Raw genomic sequence first — 24,818 nt, 5'->3', positions numbered from 1 at the left:
TGTGCATCTCCCTGTCACAGCTGAATTCAGTTTTTAGGATTTTGCAGTGTGATTTAGCTTGAAGATATATCAAGAGACTTTTCTTTATTTAGATTAACTGAATTCACCTGAAGAAAAAGAACACAAAAAAATGTGATCCAGCAATTGACTAGATCAGCTTGCGATCAAAGCAGCATCTGAAAATTGAAAGACTAGTGTTTCTTCGTTGCATCAGGATAGCACACCTGTAATTTCCATGCTTCCACATTATATGGTGGGGGTTGGAGGCTTTCTATAAAACAGATTAGTTTTTCATTAAAATAATTCCTTACTGAGGTTCCACCTCAAATTCTTGCACTGACCTTCTGACTCAAATAAATATTCCTACATGGCTACTTGATTATAGCAGCACTAGGCAGAAAACACACAAAACATTTTACCTTGCTTTGCTGAGATATTCGTTGATGCTGATTTTCACTAGGCTTCACTGGAATTGGTTTGATTAGGTTGGGGTTGTTATAGATTGCAGAGGAACTGGTTATTTGTTTTGGCTCTGAGCAGGTCTTACACTGCAACAGAAAAGAAGTATTTTTTAGTAAGTGGAACAATATCTTTTCCCATAGTTCTCCACTGTAGTAAAATCCAGCGCCAAGTACTCAATAACCAAAAATATTAGTTGCAGCACTGATTATGAAATGTTATGCCATTGAAAGAACTGTAACAACTGCAACATAATTTTCTAAAACCACAAGGCATATGTAAAAATAAGCACTTGATTCCCAGATTCCCTGAGTATGAGGCTTCCCTCTATTTAAATCTCAGTTGTCTTTCTTACCTTCTGCTTTTCCAGCACTTAAAAAAAAAATTTAAAAAAGCACACCTTAGAAACTAAGCAACAGACATGCTTTTCCTGCATCAGTAGGCAGCTAGAAGTAGTTGAGATACATGAAGGATTAATGTGCCCATAAAGAACATTTAAAATGCTTTTTGTTAAAAACTGGAATTATAACTCAAACTCTTTTACATAAATATTCCGCATTGTGGGAACTTGGAAGACGCATACACCTGCACAGAAAAATAATTGAAGATCTAATCAGTTTGTAGAATCAGTATGTTTTCTTATTAAATATGACAGGATTAATAACAATATTTATAAAAAGATGGGCAGAGACAGATGACAAACTGATCAGAGGCATGGAATAATTGACATATGAACAGAGAAGGGCATGATTTAATTCAGAAAAAACACACAGAAAATGCTTCATTAAAGAGAAATAATAAATGGTATAGGAAAAGGTGAATAAGATGGTCTTATTTACATTGTACAAAAAATAAGAATATAGTCAATGAAACTAAAAAAAGCATTAGGTATACAAGGAACGCTATTGTCAGTAGAAAAGAAAACAGTATATTGGAAGTCATTGTTGCTTGATACAATTGAAACCAAGAAACCGGAAAGATTTTTTTAAGAATTATCTAACAAAAAGTTAATCCTATCTAACAAGAATATTCACACTGAATTACCTGAATTTGATCGGCTCTAAATTTTATGCTGCAGGACTAACTGTTGGGTAAGGAATGATCAGTTTTGGTTTCTCATTCTTTCCTCCAAATAGCCCAGTCTTGTGCATTACTGGGGACAGAACTCTGGACTGGACAGACTGCCATACAGACACACAGCAGAGCTACTGCTGTGGGATTATGAAAATGTCAGTGTCCTTTCCAGAACTTTCCGAGACAAACTCCTTAGGATGCAAATGTGTTAGGTGAGAAAATAACCCCCACTCTCAAATATACAAAACTGATCATTTAATCCATTTCTGACACCTACCGCAACAGTAAACAAAGACACACTGGTTCCAGGGCTGCTCAGTAAAACAGAACTTGAGTTCTTGAAGTGCTCTAGGAGGTACTCAATGCCTTCTTTGCTACATTTATCCTCAGGAATCCCAGGCCCCTGAGACTGGTGGGAAAGTCTGAAGTGATGAAGACTTACCCTTGGTAGGGGAGGATCAGGTTGTGTAGCATGTAAGCAAAATGGACATGCACAGGTTCATGGGACCAGGTAAGATCCACTCGTAAGAGCCGAGACAGCTGCCTCTCTCATAGTGAAACCACTGTTTTTGAAAGGTAAAGGCAATTGGGAGAGGTTCTCAAGGACTGGAAGAAAACAAATACCAGTACTATCTTCAAGAAGGGCAAGAAGGAGGATTTGGGGAATTTCAGGCCAGTTTGTCTCACCTCTATCCCTGGGAAGGTGATGAAACAAATGGCTTCCTACTGGAAGGTATTTCTAAACATATTAAGGACAAGAAAGTGACTGGGAGTAGCCAGCATGGATTTACACAGGGGAGATCATGCTTGATCCACCCAATAGCCTTTTACAGTGAGATGACTGGCTCAGTGGATGATGGGAGAGCAGTGGATATTGTTTACCTTGACTTTTGCAAAGCTTTTGACAGTGTCTCCCATAACATCCTCAAACTGATAAAATGCAGACTAGGTAAGTGGACAGTGAGGTGGGCAGAAAACTGTCTGATCTGCTGGACTCAAAATATTGTTGGCATGAAGTCCAGCTGGAGGCCAGTCACTAGTGGTGTACCCAGGGTTTGACATTGGGGTCAATACTGTTTAACATCTTCATTAATGACCTGAATGATGGGGCAGAGCAAGCTTGCAGACAATATCAAACAGGGATGTGTAGTTAATAGACCAGATGCTTGTGCTGCCATTCAGAGGGACCTTGACAGGTTGGACAAATGGGCTGACAGGAACATGGAGTTCAATCAAGGGAAACTGAGGAAGAATAACCCTATGCAGTACAGGTTGGTGCTGACTGACTGAAAACAGCTTTGCAGAAATGGACCTGGGTGGACAAGAAGTTGAATACGAATCGGCAACATGCCCTTGTGGCAAAAGAAGGCCACCAGCATCCGGGCTTCCCAGGAAAAGAAAGATGCAGACACATGAGTGAGTTCTTTGAAAGTCTATGAAGTTGATTTAGGCACCTGTCAAGCAAGGAGAGGCTTAGTTTCCAGAAGAGAAGGCTCAGGATATAATATCAATGTATATAAATACCTGATGAGAGGAAGTAAAGACGACCAAGCCAGGCTCTTTTCAGTGGTGGCCCGTGAAGACAAGAGGCAAAAAATAGAATATACAAAATCTTGTTTAAACTTAAGAAAAAAAACTTTTTTAGTTTAAGTATGTTTGAATACTGCAACAGATAGCTCAGAGAGGTTGTGGAGTCTCCGTCCATGCAGATATTTAAAACCTGATTTAATATGGTCCTGAGCAACCCACTTTCATCGATACTGCTGTAAACAGAGAGGCTGGACTAGACTATCTCCAGAGGTCTCTTCCAATCTCAACGATTTTGTGAGTCTCTGCTGAAAAATCACCTTGTGGGTGTTTGGACAGTTAAGGACTTCTGCAGTGAATTTCTGAAGATACAATCTTGCAAAGTAGAAGTGTAGTTCCACTCATGTACCTGGCTTTCTTCTATTGTATGACCATTTTTGGTTCAAATGTTGCTCTTAGAAATAACTTTAAAGCATGCACAGACAATCATGCCATAGGGTGGTTAACTGTTTGGTTTGAAGAAAGAACAAGCACCTGTCTCTTCTTTCCTTGTATACCTCTACTGCATAAAGTGAGAAACTTCCTCAAGCACTAGATTGGAAAAAACATGAAGAACGAAGTACTGACTTTGGCAATAATGCAGAACTTCACAGCAAAATTGAATTTCACTTAAATATAAATCCACATAGCAAGTGCCTTGTGGCTAACGTGAGCAGGCCACGTTCAACATAGAAATATATTTAAACTCAGCTACATCTTTTGCCCTTTCTGGGGTGGGGGTGGGGAATCAAAGAAATAATTTTACTAGAATTTTACTATTTCATTCACCCAGAGCCTTTCTACCTATCCCACAGTGCAATGCAACTTTGATCACTAAAGATGTCCCAAAATTCAAATAAAGAGCTAAGTCCAAAGACTATTCATGGTAAGCAAAACAGTTTTCTTTTAAAGCTAGTCCATGCTTACCTCCCTTCTCTATGATTCAAAGCCTGATTAATGGAAGCACTTGACAGAAATCTACACTTAATTGAAGTTTCAGTTTTGCTTTGCAACTCTTATTTTAAATAGTTATGAATGAATTGCTATGAAGGACCATAACAGAAAGAAGCCATGAAAAAAAAGTGTAGAAGACAAGCCTACAACACTAACATAACTATCAAAGCTTTTACACTAAGGAAAAGTTTCCTTTCCATTTATTAGCTCTGAGTCAAATTTATCAATGCACTGCTCAAACAAATTGTTTTCTTAGGTTCTTACATGTTGTTATCCTTGAATTTGAGTAACTTTATTTTTTTGTTTGTTTTCTACAAGCTTTATTTTATCATCATTTCCAGGCAGTTCATATGGACCCTCAACAATGTCCTAGTACAGAGCCTTCTGCAATCTCTTCAACTTTTTAAAAATTTTAAATACACTAGAAGAAATGACTGAATTATTCTTAAGTCACTTTCCCCACCCAGTTTCTGACTGGTGACGTATGTTATCTCTCATTCACTTAATGACAATTAGGCATCTTACCCAGTTAATCATCAGATGAAAGTTTTTTTTCATAGTCCAAATAAGCACTTTCTGTAGCCCCTATTTGATCTATACTAAAACAAGTGAAGATCATTTTCTTTTTTAGATTGGACAGATCCTAACCCGTTATGATAATACACAGACAAAACCACACTTCAGTAAGATTAAATAGCTTTTTTTCTCCCAAACTGTTCTCCTCCTACAGGATGCTGCCGTTTCTTTAAAATTTCTCCTTCTTATTGCTATTTTTCAGCATAGCTTTTTGGTCAAAAAACATATAAGCACATATTTAAACTTTTTTCTTTATCATGATGGATAACATACTCTTGCATATTTCACCATGAGTTCTGCAGAATTTAAATAAATTAATTTGGCCCTCCAGGATATTTTAATAGGCTGACTTCTTCAGAAATCATGAGTACCTTAGTCCACTGTCATACTCTGCATGATCACAGAACTAAGCACATAAAACCGAGGTGAGAAGCAGTAGAGTTTAACAGAGTTATCACTATATGAACAATTTTCAGACCAAATTCCTCAGCAAAACGAACAGCAGTATACACAAAGGCCTACAGAGAATGACATTGACCTGACTTGGTATCATTCCCATGATTTGATAACATGGCTAGTAGGCTGGTATCAAATGCAGGGAAGTATGCTGAAGAGCAAAAAAGCCTGTGATGATTTCAAAGGAATCTGTAACTATTGGAGCTCAGAATATAAAGTCATTTTGCCAAATGGGTAGCATGGCCTTGCTGATGAGTACATTAGGAGCACCAGCATGACATTTTAAGCAACTGTCAGGTGGATAGGTAAAGAAGATATCAGATGCCATCATCATCAAACAGGAAAAAGCAGCATGAAAGAAATGTCACCATGCTCTTTAGTGATAAAACCAGAAGAGTACTGATCAGCTACAACCTCTGACGATTACTACGACTTGCTTCACAGGTCTGTCCTTTAGTCACGTGTCTTGTTCAAAGCTATGCTCCTACAAAAGATGCATAAGAAATCAAAAGATTCTAAGATCAAGTCAAAGAAATGCTAAGCAACATTGGAAAAAACCCAGACATATGTGGTGAATGTCAATCAAAAAGAACAAGACCACCACTTAGGATGTTTTAGGCAAGTTTGGTATAGTCAGAGTCATCCGAGGCAAACAACTGCTCTGTGTTGTGAGATTTCATAGTCTACCTGTACAATATGAAGCTCAAGCTGAACAGAACATTGTCAAAGGAAACAAACAATGAACAAGCATGGTACCTCAGTATTGTAGTTCTGAAGCAAATATCACGTCACATCTCAATCTCATGCTCTGCAGCAAAAACCTGACTTTGAGACACGTGAACTGCAAAGACCTATCAATCAGGTACAAGGAGGAGATGCTAGAAGATCTGATACAAGGAGAGAAGGCCAGCCAAGACCTGACGGAACTTAGAAGAGCTTTGTAGATAGATGGCTATGCTGAAAGTGATGAAGTTTTGAAGCGGTCAGAGCTCGAGCACAGAGCCAAGAAGACCTGGAAACTGGGGATTTCTACCTAGCTGATGTAAAGCAGCCACAAGATAACATTAATGAACAGTCACATGAAGGTGTACAAGGTGCTCTGCAGAAGAGAGGGGCTAAGGAGGACAAGAACTATCTCAAAGAAGAGCAGTAGCAGAAACGATTTCCAGTCAGAGCCCTGCTTAAATGAGACATACAGAACCAATTCATACTGTTTAAGAAGAGTAGCGTAGACTCTGCATCGTCCAGGCTGAGTATGACACAGTACCCTCAGGAAAGCTAGGCCTTCTGGGTCCTACTATCAAGTCTTTCACACAGTTAACAAATCAAAAGCTAAAGCACCTGAAAACTTAGAAACTATATTCCTGTTTGGGCAGGGCAATACCACTGGAACATTTTGCTGAAAGACAGTGAAGAAGCAGTCAAAGAACAGAAATAGAAGCCCAGAGACCATGCTTGCTCGCTACCAGAAATTATGTTCTTATCAAATGGTTGTGTGTAGTGAAGAGGAAGCTTCAGTTATTTCGGGCACATCAACGAGACAAAGGATGTCCACCTAATCTGAACTTTAATAGGTCAAAGATGCTGTAGTAAATGGGTAGATGCTGTAGAAGAACTGTGCAGCACAGAGCTAAAAGCAGAGCTTGTCTTGTAGTACAAGACAAGGCACAGTGGTTAAAGAGAAAAACATTTTGTCATGCTTTGTTCTGTACCCTAGCAGCTCTTCAACTGTTTATCTCCCAAGCTATCATTATGAGGCCTGCTAATGCCACTTGTTCTTACCAGAAATCAAGAAAAGGCAAGTGTGCATTAGAAGTACATTTTTCAAAAAAATACTTCAGTGGTTTAGCAACTTAAAGCTCCATTAACAAAAAAAGGAGGGGAGAGGCTATGTATTTTATTTTTCATGTAACTTCTAAATGTGTAACTTAATTTGGGAATAAGATATACCCTTCAAAGTTAGTTACACTCTTAAAAAAAATAAATTCATCCTAGGACTTAAAAATTGAGCAAAATTCCTTAGATGCTTTGAAAATTGATGTTCTTATTTTACAGCTCCCAATACTTTAGAACACCCTCTTCTCCAAAACCACACAGAATTAGAAAAGGAGAACAACATATTTCATAACTGATTTCAGCACATCAGCATTTTAAGTCACAAGACATACACTGGCAAGGATGTAGATGTCATAAAGCAGCCAAAAAAGCATGACTGCTGTGAAATATATTGGTATTAAATACAAAAATGGTTGTCATTGCCTTTATTTATCACACCCTTCCTAATTTTATATTATTAACAAAACAAGAAAAAACCCACATATCCAGTTCTTAAGAGGTCAGATACTCCTAGTATTTATGTTCCAGCTGAAGAGGAAGTTTTCATGTTATTTCCTTAGCAAGCACTTAAGTGTAGAAAGATTAAAGAGGAAGTAAGAAGCAAATCTGCAAGAGATCTTATCCGCAGGAAAAAGATTTCAAAAACATATTATTTAAACAACAGATCTTCTAGAATTTCCTCCACTTTGTCTTGATTTTCTGTGTGCTCATGTAGAAATGGAAGGTAACTTTTTTAAAGATTTATTGCCTCCTTCTCATAGAATCTGAAGACAGCCTAATATTTCCCATTATTTTAAAAGTTATTTTATGAAAAATGCTTAAACATTCATAGTATCTCAAATCACACTCTCTTATGCCAAGACTAGATACTGATTCAGTATTAAAACATAGAAAAGATATCGGGTTTTGGAGGTGTTTGTCCACTATAATACATTAAATCCCTATTACAGAAAATTTGAAGGTCCTAAGCTTCAAAAGAAGCTATACCACCACAAAAAGGCCTACATTTCACCATAAGTCAAATAGCTGGCTATTATCTTTCTGAGGTTCTTATTAGTAGCCACATTTCAGAAAAAGAACTTTTCTTTCTTTAAATTGCTTATGTTTAAGATATATATATTTCTAGACTCAGAACACTTATGGGCTTTATTATTGCATGACGACACATATGAAATACAGGAAACAGCAGCAGGAACCTGCAGGCTCTGTAACAATCTGCAGCGTATATATGACTAGTTAAAATTATTAGATTTTTATTCCCCAAAGTAAAACGTTTTTGATTGCTCAATAATACAGAACATTATTAGTCCATTAGTTACTTCTTTATTTAGAAGCCTCAGAAGACCAAAGCAGCACATGGGCTGAAATCATACTACATTGCAACCTTTTCATTTCTTTCCATTAGTGTTTGAAAGTAGCTAACAACCACAATTAAAAGCACTAACTTCACTGTTAAAGGTCTTCTCTGAAGGAAGTTATTTGTACAAACCACAGAAACTATTAGCAGGTTTGAATACTCCACCCAGAAAGAGGACACAACTTCCAGGTGCTACTCAATAACCAATAAGCACAGGAGCTCTAAGGGTCAAAATGAAAGCCAATTTATACTTGTTCTTACCTCCTAGCATTCAACAAATAATCAATCATATACATGTTCTCGTTTCAGAAGTTTTTATTGACAGCATTCATTTCTTCTGAATCTTTAGCAAATTCTGACAAAACTTTTCTACCAGCCATTTCTACACAAAATGAGAGAGCACACCATCCAAAACAATTTTACTTTGAGTAAAACTATTTAAAAACAAAACAAAACAAAACCTTTTATGTTTGAAAATGTAAAGTGTAAGCAAGTTGGCATCATACTATGAACAAAAAGAAATGTTCTCTTTTTATAAACAGCAAGTCTCACCTTGGTATACTCATCTTTGGCCTTGGTAAGCATCCGTAAGATATCCACTTCTTTGTTATTAGCAGAATTCATGATCATTGGGGACACTCCTGTTCCTGTGCCCTGCTGTGCTTTGAATTGTTCCTGCTGAGTTAGGCTGAAAGTTGGAGGTGAGAGGAGAATATACAAGACAAAAAACGGATAAAATATAAAAAGTTTAACCACAACTACTTTACAATAATTAATCAAAATTCAAATATTTTCATATTTCCCCCATCTACATTAAAACGTATAAAAAAATCCCTATTAAAAGATCTATATTAAAACATAATTTGACCAGGCATGAGATTCATTTTCTCCAATCTTGAATACGCTAGGCTATAGAGTAAAATTTCCGGAACTCAGTCACAATTTCTATACCAGAAGGAGCAGGGAATTTATAGTGTTATTCAGTTCTGCTAGTGGTGGAGGATGGCAAACACACACAAATCAGTCATTAACTACTAGCAAATGACCAATTTCCTGCCCCAGCTGTTTTATTATTATTGTAGAATGCTGAGAATTAAAACACACAGCCAATTGGCTGAGCGACAGGGTGTTTTTTATCTATATGCAACACTGCTATTATAAACCACTACATGTGGTTTACAGTTGCACGAATCCTCTGAAAACTAGTTTTTATTGTAGTAAATTACCAGTTTGAGAGTACCTAATCACCACCAACTGAAACTTGAGCTAGTTAACTAAAATTAGCTGTCAAAAACCTGGGTTTCCTAGGGTTTATTTCTTATTTCTGTAAATTCATTCCCATCAATTATTTCTTTGGTCACAACTGACTCATTTTTGAGCTGTAGGATATACAGCAAAACCAACAAAAACCCCTAAACAAGCCCCCACCGTTGTCACAGTTTGTGTTTCACAATGTTTTGTCACTGCAAAATGAAAAGCAGCAGGTATTACTTTAAAAAAGAGATATAGAGGAAACATGACTACCTTCCCATCCAGTATTTTATAACAAATCCTATCTGGAACATAGTGGTAGAAGAGTTAAAGCACTTTGCTATGGATCGAGATGTGTGAGGATGAGCCTTGTTTGGACTTGTGCCGCAGGGCACATAAATGGGCTTTTGGGCACTTGGTAACTTTGGCAATCAAAATTGATGTCACTTCCTCAGCATGCTTCTGGCTACAGAAGCTGTTAAGAACGGGACAGATGACCTGAAAAGGAGAGATTCACAGGTCTGACAGTGCCTTTGCATTGCGCTCTGTTAGTACCCAACGCTGTCAGCTTGACTGTATCCGCCTCCCATGGCTTTTCTTGGGATGACAAAGACCTGGCTCTGCATCATCCCTCCTCTTGTCCCTTAAAAGAATTGTGACACAATGATCTGTCCAACCCTATATACCGCAGGCAACCGGTATATCCGATCTCTGTTCTTTCCTGTCGGGCCCCTTTACTATATCCTCCATGATATACCTCTAAAAAATTTAGACTGCGTATGTTGATAAAAATCTCTAAGACTTCAGCTCCTTCCTCCTCCAAACAAACATGAAAACCTGCAGAATATAGTCATAAGAGAGGGATCACTTCAAACAAGCCCATCATTAGGCCAACCAAAGGGCAGAGCAGAAGAATGAGCCCTGTCCATCCTGGACATGTAAAGAAAGCAGTGACAGTGAAAAAACCATCCATGATATTGTTAGATTAAAATACAGCTGAGAATACAGTTCTGTTTGAAATGTTAATCTCTAACTTGATTGCAAAATTAAAGATTGTGTAAAATAATAGTTATGTACCTAAAAGTAATGAATTCAGAGCTATAGTCTTGCTTTATATTCCAAAAACAAAGTGAATTTTGTACATATTGCTAAGAAATGAAGAAGCGGGAATTCAACCATGATGTAGAAACAGGATAAAAACCACAGAAATTGTATTATTACAGGATGCCTTCATGATAGCCCTCACTTACATCGATATAGGGAAAAAAAGGTAACAGCAACATTAAAAAAGAAAATCTCCCCAAACTGAAAAATATATTAAAACCCCAAAGAATACAATTCTTCAAAACAGATCTCTGAGTTATAAGGAAATAAATCAGATGAACTGTTACACTCTGATGTAGCTGAAAAGCTATGAAAAAGTATTGCAATACAGTGACTTATTTCTGCTTTTACAAAATGCAGGTGTGTGACAATTTTACTTGCAACAAAGTCTATAAAATAGGTTTAAGTCTATAAAAATAGGTTTAAAGTAGAAAGGTATGACCATCCTAGTAATATAATGTGCATGTATGTACAGAAATACATACATAAAAAAAGCACAAAAAGTCTTGTTTACCCATCACTTACTTTTTCATGAGCTCTGCAATTCTTTGGCATTCTTCCTTATCATAAAACCAAATCCCATATATGGACACTGTAAATGCACATCAAACACAAACTATGAGCATCTTCTCAAACAGCAATTCTACCTGGTAGATATTTAAAAGTGACCTGTAAAGGAATTTTTAAATTTATTTCTGTCTTATGTTTTCCCCATCTATAAACATAAAAATGACACCTCAGATCCTCCAAAACCAAAAAAGATCAAAGGCATATCTCTAAGGATGCAAATTACAAGCTCTTGAACCTTCAATAAAGGCAGAGGTATTTGATCCTTTTCTTCAGAACACTAAACGAGAGGGGTTTTTTTCTTTAAAACCTTTTCCTCTGCCCATTTTTTCAGTTGTCATATCATATCCATTAGACTCCAGTGGTTAGCGTACTGCAGGTAGTGTTGCACGCATATATAAGCAAGCAAGATTTGTTTAGTTTTCAACAGCCTTCAGGCCTATCTTATATATCATCAAAGTTGTTAGAGTAGTACTAACGCACCTCTGCCTCCCTGCAGATTTCCTATAATGTTGCCCATTATTTTCACCACCAAAGAAGTAATTATCTGTAGCCAACCCCAGGATTAGAAAATCTATATCTAAGTTCAGACCTCCACTAATGTAAGTGCCTGCAGCTTTGCACAGCAACAACATATTTAAGTTTACAAGTAGTTCAAGATTCTCAAACGTACACACCACTAATGAAACCATCATGATGGTAATAGCCATAATGGAACTGTAGTTAGTGCAGCTTCCACCATAATAAACAGGCAGCTTTTTCCACTCACGACCACATAGCTCTTGTAAGATAGCCTGGGAATAAATCTACAACACTGTCTCAAAACATTTGTTAGGGTAACTGTCCTAGTTTTAACCTCAGGCACAAATTTGCTGTGAGAAGAGGAAGGGAGAAGTACTTAAAGGGTTAACACGGATCTTCCCCTCTCTATCACCACAACCTGGTGTAACATTCATGTTCCCTTTACATGACATGGTAGCAAACAGGTAGCCGCCGTGTTTCTTCCCCCTTCCCCTTCCTACCATACTGTAGGCAAGAGCTTTCCCTTAATCTTACCAAGAATGGCAATTCCTAACATGTTTTCAAACATAGTAGGGGCTAGATTTTGTTTGAAAGGGACACAAATGGATTAAGTACCTGTTTAAAAACAATTGCAACACTGACCCCAATCATGTAATATTTCCTTAAATTAGCAGAATCTAAAAGCAATCACTTCTTCAATTCCACAGAACCAAAATTGTGGCATATAAAGTACAAGTTGGCTTTGTTAATGTTTGGAAAGAAAACGAATGTGCAGCTGTTTGTAAGACACAAGTGTAATACTTATTTCCATTCCCCCTCAGATTTTCAGCCATGTGTTGTCTTTTATATAGCTAAAAATGGTTCAACTGTTTAATACGGCATAATGGTGAAAAGCCTAACAAAACCCACAAACGAACAGCCATCCTGTAGACATACAATAAATAACTTTTAAAAGATGTACAGTCCTTTTTATGATTAACTTTTGAAAAGTGTGATGATGATTTCTATTATTCACCTAACAAAAGGCAAGTAACATAATATGCGCCAGTGGTTCTACAAATGTGCAACATAAGAGCTGATATGAACTGCACAAAAAATCTCCTTTTTGTAACATAGAATTAATATTAGAATATGCATTTAAAATAGACATTAATATTCTAGCATATTCCAGTAAGCATTCAATAACAAACTACAAACCTGTAGAAAAGTGTCTGAATGATTCGCAAGGTTCCAAAATACCTATTACGCAACACTACACATCCTCCTGACGAAACACATCTGCAGACTTCTTGTTGTCCATATTACAATGTAGCAAGCAGACTGAAAACCCCACACAAGTCAAATTTGTTTTAATCAAAATTCTTCTTTGCTATAAAAGAATCTGCAATGCAGAAGAGTATTGATGAAACTTGGGCCATCTGCTCCATCCTCTCAATTTTTTTTTATGTCAGCGACAGCTGGTGCCATCACCAATATGCAAGACAGGTTGAACAGCTTCACCTTTTGGCCAATTGATCAAACATGTCATAGGCTATTTATGAATATCTGATAAATTTGAAAGCTGACAGTCCCATGGAAATACTGCAGAGCTTCTGGCCATTAAAAGTTGAAAGACTGGAATCAACAGCAGAAACAAGCTGGTCTACCTTAACTCAGTGACAAACACAAATAAACTGTCTGATTACCAGTAAAAAAGACCAATTCAGTTACAGAACTACAACTAATATTTTAAAATACAATTCAAACAAATGCATGCCCATTTCAGATCACAGAATAAGGACACTAATTGTTGTCTGTCCCACCAGACCAAACGACCACCCCAACAATACATCATATCTTAACTGAAGCTTTAAGTCAGGACAATGCAGATCCAGAGACCTTTAGTCTAGATGTTAGTCGAGCTTCAAACCCACCCACACACGCTTACTTTCAGCCAAACAGTACTTTCAACCCAGACTAGGAAGCACACCTGAAAGCAAGGTAAGACCAAAACCCAACATCCGCGAGCTTACAGCTCACCCTTTCAGTAGTGAAATCTTTCAGAAGTGGACAGTCCTCCTCTTCTTCCTTCCACACTCCTCCCATTTGTCCAGAGCAGATGAACACTTCAGAAACACACTGAGAAATAATCACACAGCCGCTCCATTTGTTGCGGCACAACGTACTCCAAGCTCTTTCATGTATGGAAGAGCGATGTACCAGTGAGAAGGCAATAACTTGGTAGAAATTTGAGATACCGGGTATCCAAAGCACACTAATGTATGTTTTCATATATATTGGGTGCTCATCACCTGGAGTAACCATGGTGTAAATTCATACTACAGTAGTATATTCTGCTATAATCTACATTTAAGGAAACAAAAATGTAAATAATAGCAGTAAAAATGTGTATTAACGGCCGTCTTCTTGATTAATGATGAACACAAAATGGCAAAAAAAAATTTTTTTACATGTATGACAATACATAAAAACCCAGGACCAGCAAAAGAACCTAAGATGATTACAAACTATAACTGTCAAGCTAGGAACCTGGCACGCTCTCAACTTAGAAAAACTAAATACACATACAATACAAATTTTACTACAAGCTTTCCACCAGCATGAAAACACTGCATGTCTTATCAGAATTAAATCTAAACAGATTACTTTTATCCGCCCTCCATCTCTTTCAGACTGTTTGACAAAAAGGAAATCCTGATCTAAGTATCAGCTGTAGAGTGGTAATTTCACTAAAATGTTCACATGTTAAAAATGAATCATTAAACAGCAGAGGCAGAACTGTATCACTAAACAGCAGATGCACAAATCAAATTCTTCCACTGCAGCACAAAAGAGGAAATATTAAGTCACTTTTAGGCCCAGCTTCAGCTATAAAGTTATCCAAGAAGAGATTATTGTAAAAAACAGAAAAAGAAAAAACAAATCAAAGTCAAGTATCTTCTGCTAACCAAGTGAGCCAGTTACATGAAAAGTAGCTAACAAAAGCCCAATAAGGAGAGCTAGTTTTATACTGACAAGACAGTACACATCTACTCGTGCACTTTCAACAGTTCTGAAGTCATTTCCTAAAAGAAATGAGATTCAGTAATGAATTGATCACATTAAAGGAAAAAAAAAAAAAGGCAACAAAGTTACGATGTTGTTAACAAGATTACACAAAACTAGAAGGATATAATGCATCTATCAAATCAACAAGATACAATTAATATTGAATGGGAATAAGCTAAATAAATTATTTAAATCATCGAATTGAAATTATTAAATATTAAGAGATATCAGTCTTTAGAATTTTTAGAATTTGAAAAAGGCAGGTTACTCAAAAATCAAAACTGAAGAATTTTAACAAAATCTGTGAAACTCATTTAATATAGCTCAGTGATTGAATTTCAGGAAGTATATTATTTAATTTTTAAATCATAACTTCAGAGCCAATTCTACAGCTTCCGCCTTACAATTTCCATTTTTTGGCTACGGATTTCTCCTGTCCTCACAAACACTAGAGCACTTGATACTATTTATAAGCAGAAACTGACAGCTGCTATCTACCAGAATTATAGATGACAATTTCTAACCTCTCAAAACCTGAAGCATTTATTTATTTATGATGATGATGAAGAATTTCTTATCAACTTTCATAATTCATGCTAAGTATCCTATTAAAAAGGAAGGCACTTTCTCTAGGATTATTTGTTTTACTCTTCATTTGCCTAGCTTCAACTTCCAGCTATTAGATTTTTGTCTTCTGGATAGATGTTTCCATTATCAAAGTTTTGCTTTCAGTGTTCAAGCTACTGCTCCACAGACTGCATACAGTATTTAAGCTTGGTAAAAATAAACACAGAAATATCATAACTATTGACTAGAGACTCCCCTGCACCTAGAAACTGTTTTACACTTGCTGGTATTAAAAATAAATAAATAAATAATTCTTCAACTTTTATGTTTTATTCTCGATATCATGCTTCTTAAAGTACTTTATTCCCTACGTATGGCCTAGACTCTTGCTCTTGAATATGTAAATCCACACTTGGCTATATTAAAATGCAGTTTCTCTACACATATCTTATAAGGCAGCCAGACTCCTTTATGTTGGTCACCTTTTTTCTTTGCTATCTATCATTCATGTAATATTTGACTATTCAGCAAACTATCAATGTTTGCATTTCTTTTTCTAGTACTTTTTAGAATATTGCAGCCTCCATTTTGCAGTACCTACTGAAAAAAGAACCGAAGTTACACCCACAATAATAATTTTTAATCTATGAGTTCTTAACTTAAAACATGAATTAAAGTATGCCATGCTAATTTTCTGCTCTTCTATTCCAATGCAGATGTGATCCCTTTGTCCACGATGCCATCTTTACAATTACGATACAAGCATACGATGTTCCTTCCACTTTGCTCAGGCTCAAGACTTGCCTGTTGAAGCTCGACATCCTGCTCTGCAGCATAAAGCAAGAGAGGACTGCAACAAAGGAAAGAAGATATAAAAAACCTGCAGCTAAGGCAGCTGCATGCTGTCTTGGAGAGCTGAATTCCATCTCTGACGCTGCCCCAGAGATATTATGCAATGATATGCAAGTTGTGAAATGTCATCTTAAGTGGCTGTCACTGACTGTGTACGTTTCATTTCCCAGCATTTGATAGGGAAGAATAATACTTGTAATCTGAGCAAGGTACAACAGTTCAGCTTCTTTATGAGTAATTAGCTATTATACTGATTAGTATCACAGAAAATAACAACGAGAAAAAAGCAATTAATAGTTCTGTCCCTAGTGCAGAACTTCAGCAGTATGTAACAGTCAAAGCAAGAGACCCACATATCAGTAATGAGGAAAAAACAGAATACTGAGTAGCTGCTTTTTACATGAACTACATTCAGACTATTCGATAACTGAAGCAAAGTCCTTATTGCAAAAGAAGACAATCACATAATTTAAAATTCCATAAACAAAAAGGAGAGATTGCACAAGCAACCTAAATTTTGGTATTTGTTAGTTTAGGAGCCTTAAAGTTCTTTTAGTTTTTACAGCCTTGAAGTTCTTTCAAACATAACATTTTGCTTAGCTATTTAGGTATTTAAAAACAAAACACTAGAGAAGAAATTAATTTTTATCCTATTATACCACAGTGACAGTGACGTGGCTTATCAACAGGTCTGGAACTTTTAGGTCTCTTGCTTCTCTTGTGTAAACACAATACAAAATATATGTAAAACAAACATATTTGTTCCTAAATAATGGAAATCCAGCTTAGATATATCCTGTTATTTCTGGAAGTTCTTAGAGGGGAACCAAAATTTTTATGATGTCCCAGACACAAAAATGCCAAGAAACTGAAGGAAGGTAGGAGTTTTTCAAACAACAAAACCCTGTATTTTAACTTAAATTCCTAAAAAGCTGCTGAAAAAAAAACCAAACAGTGAAATCATCTGACACTTGTTCTTTCATTTAAAGGCTGATAAAGCTCCTGATCCACTTACTTGGGGAACTTTTAATATAGACAGGGAAAAGGATGACTTGATGCTTCCATTATTTCAAACACTTAAAACATTATATAGGAACAAGCAGGAAAAAAAGCCAGTTATTAAAGCGAAAAGAACCCTGCTCAGAGACATCTTAATGCAAACTGATGATCACACATGGAGAGCGAAAAAGCTGTTTTTCAGCTTAACTAGTCAAATTCAAGTGAGGAGGGAACTGTTCAAGCAACTTTCTTAAAAAAACCCACCCAAAAATAACAAAAAAATTACAAAAACAAAACCCCCAACAAAATGCAAAAGCCCCTCAAAACCCCTTTCCCTAAAAGCAGATGGTTTAAGAGTGGGCAATGATTGGCAACACTACTGAAGTCAAGAATAAGTTCCCCACCACCATCTGTTTAATTGTGCCTGGAACTATGCCTTAAAAATGAACACAAGAAACAATTTTTTTGTTAATAGGATGGACTCTGAAATATCCCTGCCATCTTCTACCAGTCATTAAAGTTGGGTGACCAATTTGCAGACTTCCAGATAGAGCCAGCAAATATTTCTGATTTCATGAGACAAAAAAGGGACAACTCAGAAATGGTGGATTGTTCATTAAATCATGTCTGTGGCTCTACTGTGATAGTCTCACTTCAAGCAGATTTTTAGCCAAAATTTATCAGGAATTCTTTATTAAAAAACCATCAACTCTGTAGCAGACAAACAAGATTGGCTCACTAGAATGCCCCTTAAATAGCCTCAAAGCTAAAGTTATGTTAGTACTGTAGGAAACTTTAAAGCCCATTGATGCATTTATTTCCCTAAAGCTCAGCAGATACAAGAGTCCATCAGCAGGTTCTTTACTTTTTGGAAAAGAGCCCAAAAGCAAACTGAATTTGCAAGATTTCCCTTAAAATCACATTCTGTTGATGCTACAAGAAATTCTTAGTCACGACACAGGAATAGCATCTATGTTATGATCCATCTGGCTTAGTGCATTTTTTTTTCCCCCACCACTGGTTTTCCAGTCGCATCCTCTGCCATTGCATCATCAGTTCCAAATAATTTTTAAATCATGATGATGCGTGACACTGAAATTAAGGCAGGAAGTCTGCAGATGCCAGACTATCAATTTCTTAAATAACAAGTTGTTCCTAACAAATCCTTTATTGTTCTTATTTAGAAGTTGTTCTTAAATAACAAGTGGTTCTCATTACTATTTCACAATAGAATTCTGAAATGTCCACATCGGACTGGAGCTCCGTTGCCTTTTGTAATGGAAATAATTAAACAGTCTCACTCAAGGAGTGTAAAAGCTAAGTGAAGACGTATTAAGATAAACAAATGGTAGGTGAAAGTACTGTTCCATTTTTGATACAGAAAAATGATAGACATTGACTTCAGAAAGGTAAGTGAAAAAGTTTGCAGCAAGGCTAAAAACTAAATCCAAATATCCTGAGTCAACAAAAACATCCTTCCTGTGAAAAAAATTCCAGCAGAGAATGGCGCAGTGGAAAAGAAACATAACTCCCCAACAGCTGAAACTATTACCTGTATTAGCTTACCAGTGCTCTATATTCTCTGCTAACTTTCTACAGCAAACCATGAAACATGTCTTCAATGCACTGAAATGAAGCCAGGCCCTGATCTAAGGCATCATCTGAACATAACACAAAAATGCCATTACACAAATCCATAACTTCTATTAGCAGAAAAGCTTACACTAACATAACACTATCACAAGTGGAAGAGGTTAAACTAGAAACCATGCTCTTTTCTTGATTCTATGCATGTCACATAGTACCTAGTAGCTAAAAGCAATGAGAACTCTCCTCAATCAAGGAGAAGGGGACAACACCGCCTTTCCAACCCGGAGGCAAAAAAAGTTTGCTTTTCTTTTAAAGAATAGTAAAGAGAGCTGCCTTCACCGTCTCAATTTCCAGCCTTTTTATTTCCATCCTGCCTTCCACTAGGTTAAGAAAAGCAGCAGCTTCTGTTATGTTTCTTGTGGAGTATCTGGGCTTCCAGTCCTGTGGGGATAGACCCTGCTGCACTGTATGTGACATACACGGCTGGTAGAGGACTCATCAGGATTTGAACATCATGGTTTTAACTCACAATTTAGCCAAATCTAAGAGTATGTTCCCAATGATTTTTAAAGTGCATCTCTGAGGTACCTGCCAAAGGTCAAAGTACATCTCTCAATTCCAGAGCTACAGTCAAGTTCAAGGTCAAGTTCTTTTGAAGCTCTGCCCATGCCATTTTTTTAGTAAAATAGAAAAGAAGAAAAAAATGAAGGAAGAATATTTTAACCTCAAATAGGTGTTCAATAGCATGTTATTTTATGTTATTTTTTCCTGAAACCTGAATTTTTACTATGATCAGTCTGATGAGCTGTCACCCCAAATGGTTTAACTCCCACAAAATTATGAACAACTTCAAAAAGGGCTTCATGAGGAAAATAAGCAACCTTAACTATAGATGATGTTTCTAATTCTGACTGTTGTGATCTCATCTCATATTTGTTCATTGCATACCTTCAGATCCTAAGTAATGGAAATACATTTGCAGATCTGGACTAAGTTCTTAACCTACAACAATGAAAGTCTAAGTTGCTTGTATATATATTCTTGTTCTTGTAATAAGTAACCCCTAAGAAATACCACAAGATTAACAGAATTAAAAAAAAAAAAAAACAAACTTTGTATTTTTTACAGGCAATTTCTTCCTACACCATCTCTACTTCTGAAATGGTTAGAAAAAGAATTAAAAAATCCACATAGAAATAGGAAAAGGTAAAGTCAACCACTCTTCCTGAAATTTCAGATGTTTAGTTCATATTTACAGCGTATCTTATGTATTTGCTTTTATTGATTTGCCACAGCCTGTTAGCATGTTATATTCAACACATTAAAAAGTTCTTCCCTACTACTCTGTAGCCATTCTTTCTCTTATAGTCAGCTGTTACGCTGCCTTCAATAACATCTGCTTATCTGTAGAGCTGCGATTGGAAATTGAAAAAAAAAGTACGTACAATTTTGAGTGATACAATACAATTTCACGGGCACAGAAGGAACTTCCACTGTTCTCACATAATGACAGGCAAACAGTAATAGGTTTACTCCCATTGTGGGTAGGTTCACGCTCTGCTCACAAGCTAAATTTCAGTAGATGGCTGTACCTTGGACCCTTTATCATTCACATATGGCCACTGCATTTTTACATGCTTGAAAACTGAAGGACCATTAAATTTAATCTCGAAGTATTAATAAAAATGTTTAAAATATATTTTACGACCTACTTTTTTCGTGTGAAAGTTGCAATTTAGTCATTTCTTTCATGAAGATAGATACAAATACCACCTCTTTGAACTACCCTATCGCTTTTTTTCTTTTGATTGCTGTAATTCTTTTTTAATGTATATCTTTTAAAAAGTTATTTTAACTATTGAAGTTAGTGTTCAGCTTACTATGAACATTAGCAGTTTACTGACTTTTCTACTTTCGTGCACACAAGACATTCTGTGTGGGTATATGTACAGAGGGAGAAACAGAATGTACTCCTGAGATCGAGTTTGTCACCAAGAAAATGCAATTTAAGCAGTAAGCATTTCCTTGTTTTAAACCTGTAATCCAACAGAGAAAAAAACCACATTTATCAAATTCATTTTATATTAGCAGCTAGACATTTCACAATAGCAGCACTGGGAGGTACCCTGCAATTTTGAATCCCTCAATATAGAACAGAGATACATTTAAATTCAAACAAAAACTTGGCATTTTGCATTGGGTGACTTTCATTACAGCAATTGTATTATTTTCACACAGAACGTAAAAGTGCGTATTTCATTTTGCTTCAGAAGTCAGCAGTACTTTACTGGTTCATGCATAATCCTTTAGGAATAAAACATATCAGTAATCATCTTCTGCTTCCTCAGCCTCTCCCCTCCATCAGCTTTTAACTCTCTCTGTGCAAATTTGAACCTCTACCTTGTTTTCTGTTTAAAAGGGATGTACAAAATATTCATGTGAGAGAAACCAGAATAAAAACAGAAGAGAGACGATGACAACAACAAAAAAAGAAGCAACGCACTGCAGGAAGGCATATGATACCTTACATAAAAATCCAACGTTGCTCTCCTTTCCTAATTATTTTGAAATTTCATGAACCTCTTCATTGAGAGATGCTACACATTCCCCTGTAGAGGATTTAACACTGCATGTTGTTAAGCAAGTAATACTGAAATTTTACAGAAAGGCAGTTTGTTTGACAGAGACAAAAGAATTGGTGGAGTTCATCAAACTGAAAGTCCATATCCTGTCTAAGACAATGACCAGCACCAGATGATTCACAGGAAGAATCTTCCTAGTCCCTTTATTGTTGACTTCTGACCTGAAGCATGTGTCTTACATCACTTACATTTTTTTTTGCCTGGCTACGGGATCTCTGTTTTTTTTTATTCATATAAATAATCTCTCTGCTATGCAAAAGGATTACTGAAACAGGCTCCAAAAGACCTAGGAGTATGTATGTCCAAAATAACGAAGCCAGCAGGTAAAACCCACTTTTTTTTTAAAGACTGATTTTAAGCAATACATTATGATATGAAGACTTTATATTTTATTAAATTTTATTAAAGCAAGCTCTGCATTGCAAAACCAACAAGTGGGCTGCAGCCGCAACCATTAAAGCACAGCAGATAGCAAATAATAAGCCCAGTGCTGTTACTAGTTTGTACGTAGGTTAAGACAAAAAAGCAACACTGCATTTGCAGCCTTAGTGTAATTCCACTGGAACAGTTGCACCGTGTTTCCGTATAGAACACATTCCTTGTCCTTTAAAGGGTATGCCATCTTATACTTGAGAAGGGTTTCTTTCTTTTTTCCTCCCGTAATTGAAAAGTATTGTTTACTGCCGATTTAAGGCTTGTTTTGATGAAGAGAGAGCTGATGAGGCACTCAAGAGCTTGTATTAAATCAATACTAGACAGAAGTGAGCAGCTTGTATATGCGCTGTGGGATATACTTGCTCACATATTTATCTTCCATGTTTTGAGAGAAGGTTACAAATATTTTTATATATATACACAGACATATAAAAGAGTGCTAGTGAGCAAGCTCACATTCCAAGAGAAGTTTTCTGGCTATGTCAGGAGTGAAGTCCACCCCCTACTAGACAAACCTATTTTTTTTCAAACACAAGAGGATATTATCAGAGAAGTCCGTGCTGATATACAGAAACCAGAGATCGTCATGGCTCGGTGAGGTGATGAGCTGACGGGTGGATGGCGCCCATTATCTTCACTTCTCAATCCAAGTTTTCCTGAAAAACCACAGAGGGAGGAGAAGGCTCCAACTGAGCATAAGGCACAGAGGACAAGAAAAGGATTAGGAGTGAAGAGCAAGGAAAGGAAGGACAATGCAAGAGATATTGCAGAGGTTTCAAAGAGCTGGAAAATAGTTTCTAGATTAAAAGACCAAGTTGTCAGTAGTTTAAAGCAACATTCAGGTTTTAATTTCTATACAAGGCTATTACATAAAATAACTCTGAAGTAAGAAACAATTGACCAAAAGGAATTTACCTTTACTATATATAGAAAATATACTCAGGTTCAGCTGTTTCAACGCTCCTTGGAATTTTAAAATGTTTCAAGCCTTTGTTCGGCAAGCGTATCACCCGCTACCCAGCCACCAGCCAGGGGAACCTGACATGAAGTATAAGGGGAAGCTGGTGCATGAAACTCAGCTAAACTGCTTCTACATCAAACCTGGAGGTAAGACAACATTACCCAGTTGTGTACATGCAAACTGTACTGGTATCCACCTGCTGGGTAAGTATTCCCTTTCTATTTAAATAGAACAGTCTGTATAATGTATGAAACTACCCTAATAACTTATAGTAATAGTTGGGGATAATGTACTGTGAAGTCCTGTATGTGTGATCACACTACCACAGATAATTTAGATAATCCTGGTAAATCTCAAACCTGTGGAGTTAAGTAGATAGACGGCTTCTCTTGGTAATATATTGTCTTTTGAGCACCTAGTGAACATTGCTTTCCCACTTCCACTTTGACATGAGAGAAGAAAAAAGAAAAAGGCATGTAAGTATCAGGAAAAAGAAAGAAAAAGGGTTTTTTCGTAGACAAAGAGGCTAAGAAGTTTAAAACATACAAAAGCTCGAAATATTAAATGCATATGTGTGCGTGTGAAGGGACTAATCTGAAAAGGGGGTTACACGAGAGATTTCTAAAAAGCAACTAGCTCTGTAATATTTTCATTCGCAGAAGAAATACGTAGGCATTCACAGACATATTTACACTGATCTAGAAACATCTACCATTTTATGCTATACAAGGAGGTGTGTATGAAGTAGAGGGTATACAGGTAGTCACATGAAAATAACCTCTCTCAAAAAAATTATCTGTTCCAACTTGAACTCTTGAGATTTACTGCATCATATGCCTATCTTATCTTGAAAAGATGTCCGGAATTCCCAGCGCTGGCAGTACACTCTCAGCAGTAAATGTCCAGACAAGCTAATATGTTGCTTATATGCTGACATCCATAAATGGGAAACAAAGACTGTGTCTAGCAGATATACGCAGTATTATACTCCTTCCATTCTATACAGAAACTCATCCACAACTGCAAGATGCTTGATACATGCTTTTAATTCTATTCCATATACTTTTCCTACCAATTTCTTTGCCCAGGCAGGGATACGGTTCCACCATACACAAAATAATTACCAGCCATCAAAAAACGACATAGCTTTGTTATCTTAGATCCTTAGCCTGTTTCTTCTCACATGACATATAGTTTCTCTGACTTTCAGATTGGACTCCACATATTGTTCCACATAACTGAAAACCTATGTTAGGATTACTGCACTTCTTTTCCTTACACTTTTTTTTTTTTTTTTTACCACCTTTATCACACAACAGAAACACATCATTAGAGCAAAAAGATGGCTGTAGTCATCATAGTTACAACTGTGAAAAGCCACTTTACAAATGCAAAACATTCCAAATTGTTCGCTTTGCTCAGTCAAAGACTTCCACGACTGGTACCAAATCCTCAGGGTAGGAAAGGTGAGGAAGAAACAACAAAAACATCCTTTCAGGAAGGTCTGAATAGAAATATCTGTGCTGGGCAGGGTGACAAGGGGAATTTTTACGCCTCAGAAGTTATATCGTAAGATTAAGGCCTTCACAACTGGCATGTACAATTTCCACTGAAAAACATATATTGTATTTAGTTTAAAGGAAAATATTAATAATAAGGCAGCCCTGGAAAAGATAAATTTAGAAATACTTACTAGTTCAAACAATTTGCTTTAAAACCAACAAAAAAAGGGATATTACAGTTTCTTCTCTGTTTTGATTTTTTTTCATTTGAACCTTAAAAACCTAAATCACAGAACTACATTTACACTCCACAATAAGCACAAAAAAACCCCAAACACCCTAAAGTAGAATTAACCAATACCTGCTAATCCTAGAATCACATTAATGATTTAGTTTGGTTGTAGCCTCACAGGTCATTTAGCCCAGCCTTCTGCTCAAAACAGGCCTAGCTTCAGGAAGATAGAGAGTTAGGAAAAAAAGAAATTATGATCAACTACAAG

The 24,818-nt window shown here is 36.5% G+C and overlaps 2 protein-coding genes across 2 annotated transcripts in view; one reads left to right on the top strand and one right to left on the bottom strand.

Annotated features, from left to right (window-relative positions):
* DCP1B (decapping mRNA 1B) overlaps positions 1–24,818 on the bottom strand; it is a 45,427-nt gene that overhangs the window by 10,614 nt on the left and 9,995 nt on the right. Inside the window, exons 4-6 of the mRNA XM_082309339.1 lie at positions 11,159–11,225; positions 8,831–8,966; positions 420–548 (exon numbers count right to left, since the gene is read on the bottom strand). Of these exons, the coding sequence (XP_082165465.1) occupies positions 420–548; positions 8,831–8,966; positions 11,159–11,225 (332 nt within the window). The remainder of the gene's footprint in view (positions 1–419; positions 549–8,830; positions 8,967–11,158; positions 11,226–24,818) is intronic.
* The window catches only part of CACNA1C (calcium voltage-gated channel subunit alpha1 C), a gene marked incomplete at its 5' end in the record, with an annotated part of 481,188 nt that continues 479,202 nt past the window's right edge, over positions 22,833–24,818 (top strand). The window contains one exon of the mRNA XM_082309318.1: positions 22,833–22,962. Coding sequence (XP_082165444.1) covers positions 22,833–22,962 — 130 coding nt within the window. The remainder of the gene's footprint in view (positions 22,963–24,818) is intronic.

The sequence above is a fragment of the Platalea leucorodia genome (genome assembly GCF_965183815.1).
Source record: "Platalea leucorodia genome assembly, chromosome: 4".
Classification (NCBI taxonomy): Eukaryota; Metazoa; Chordata; class Aves; order Pelecaniformes; family Threskiornithidae; genus Platalea; species Platalea leucorodia.
This window is presented reverse-complemented; position numbering and strand designations above follow the sequence as displayed.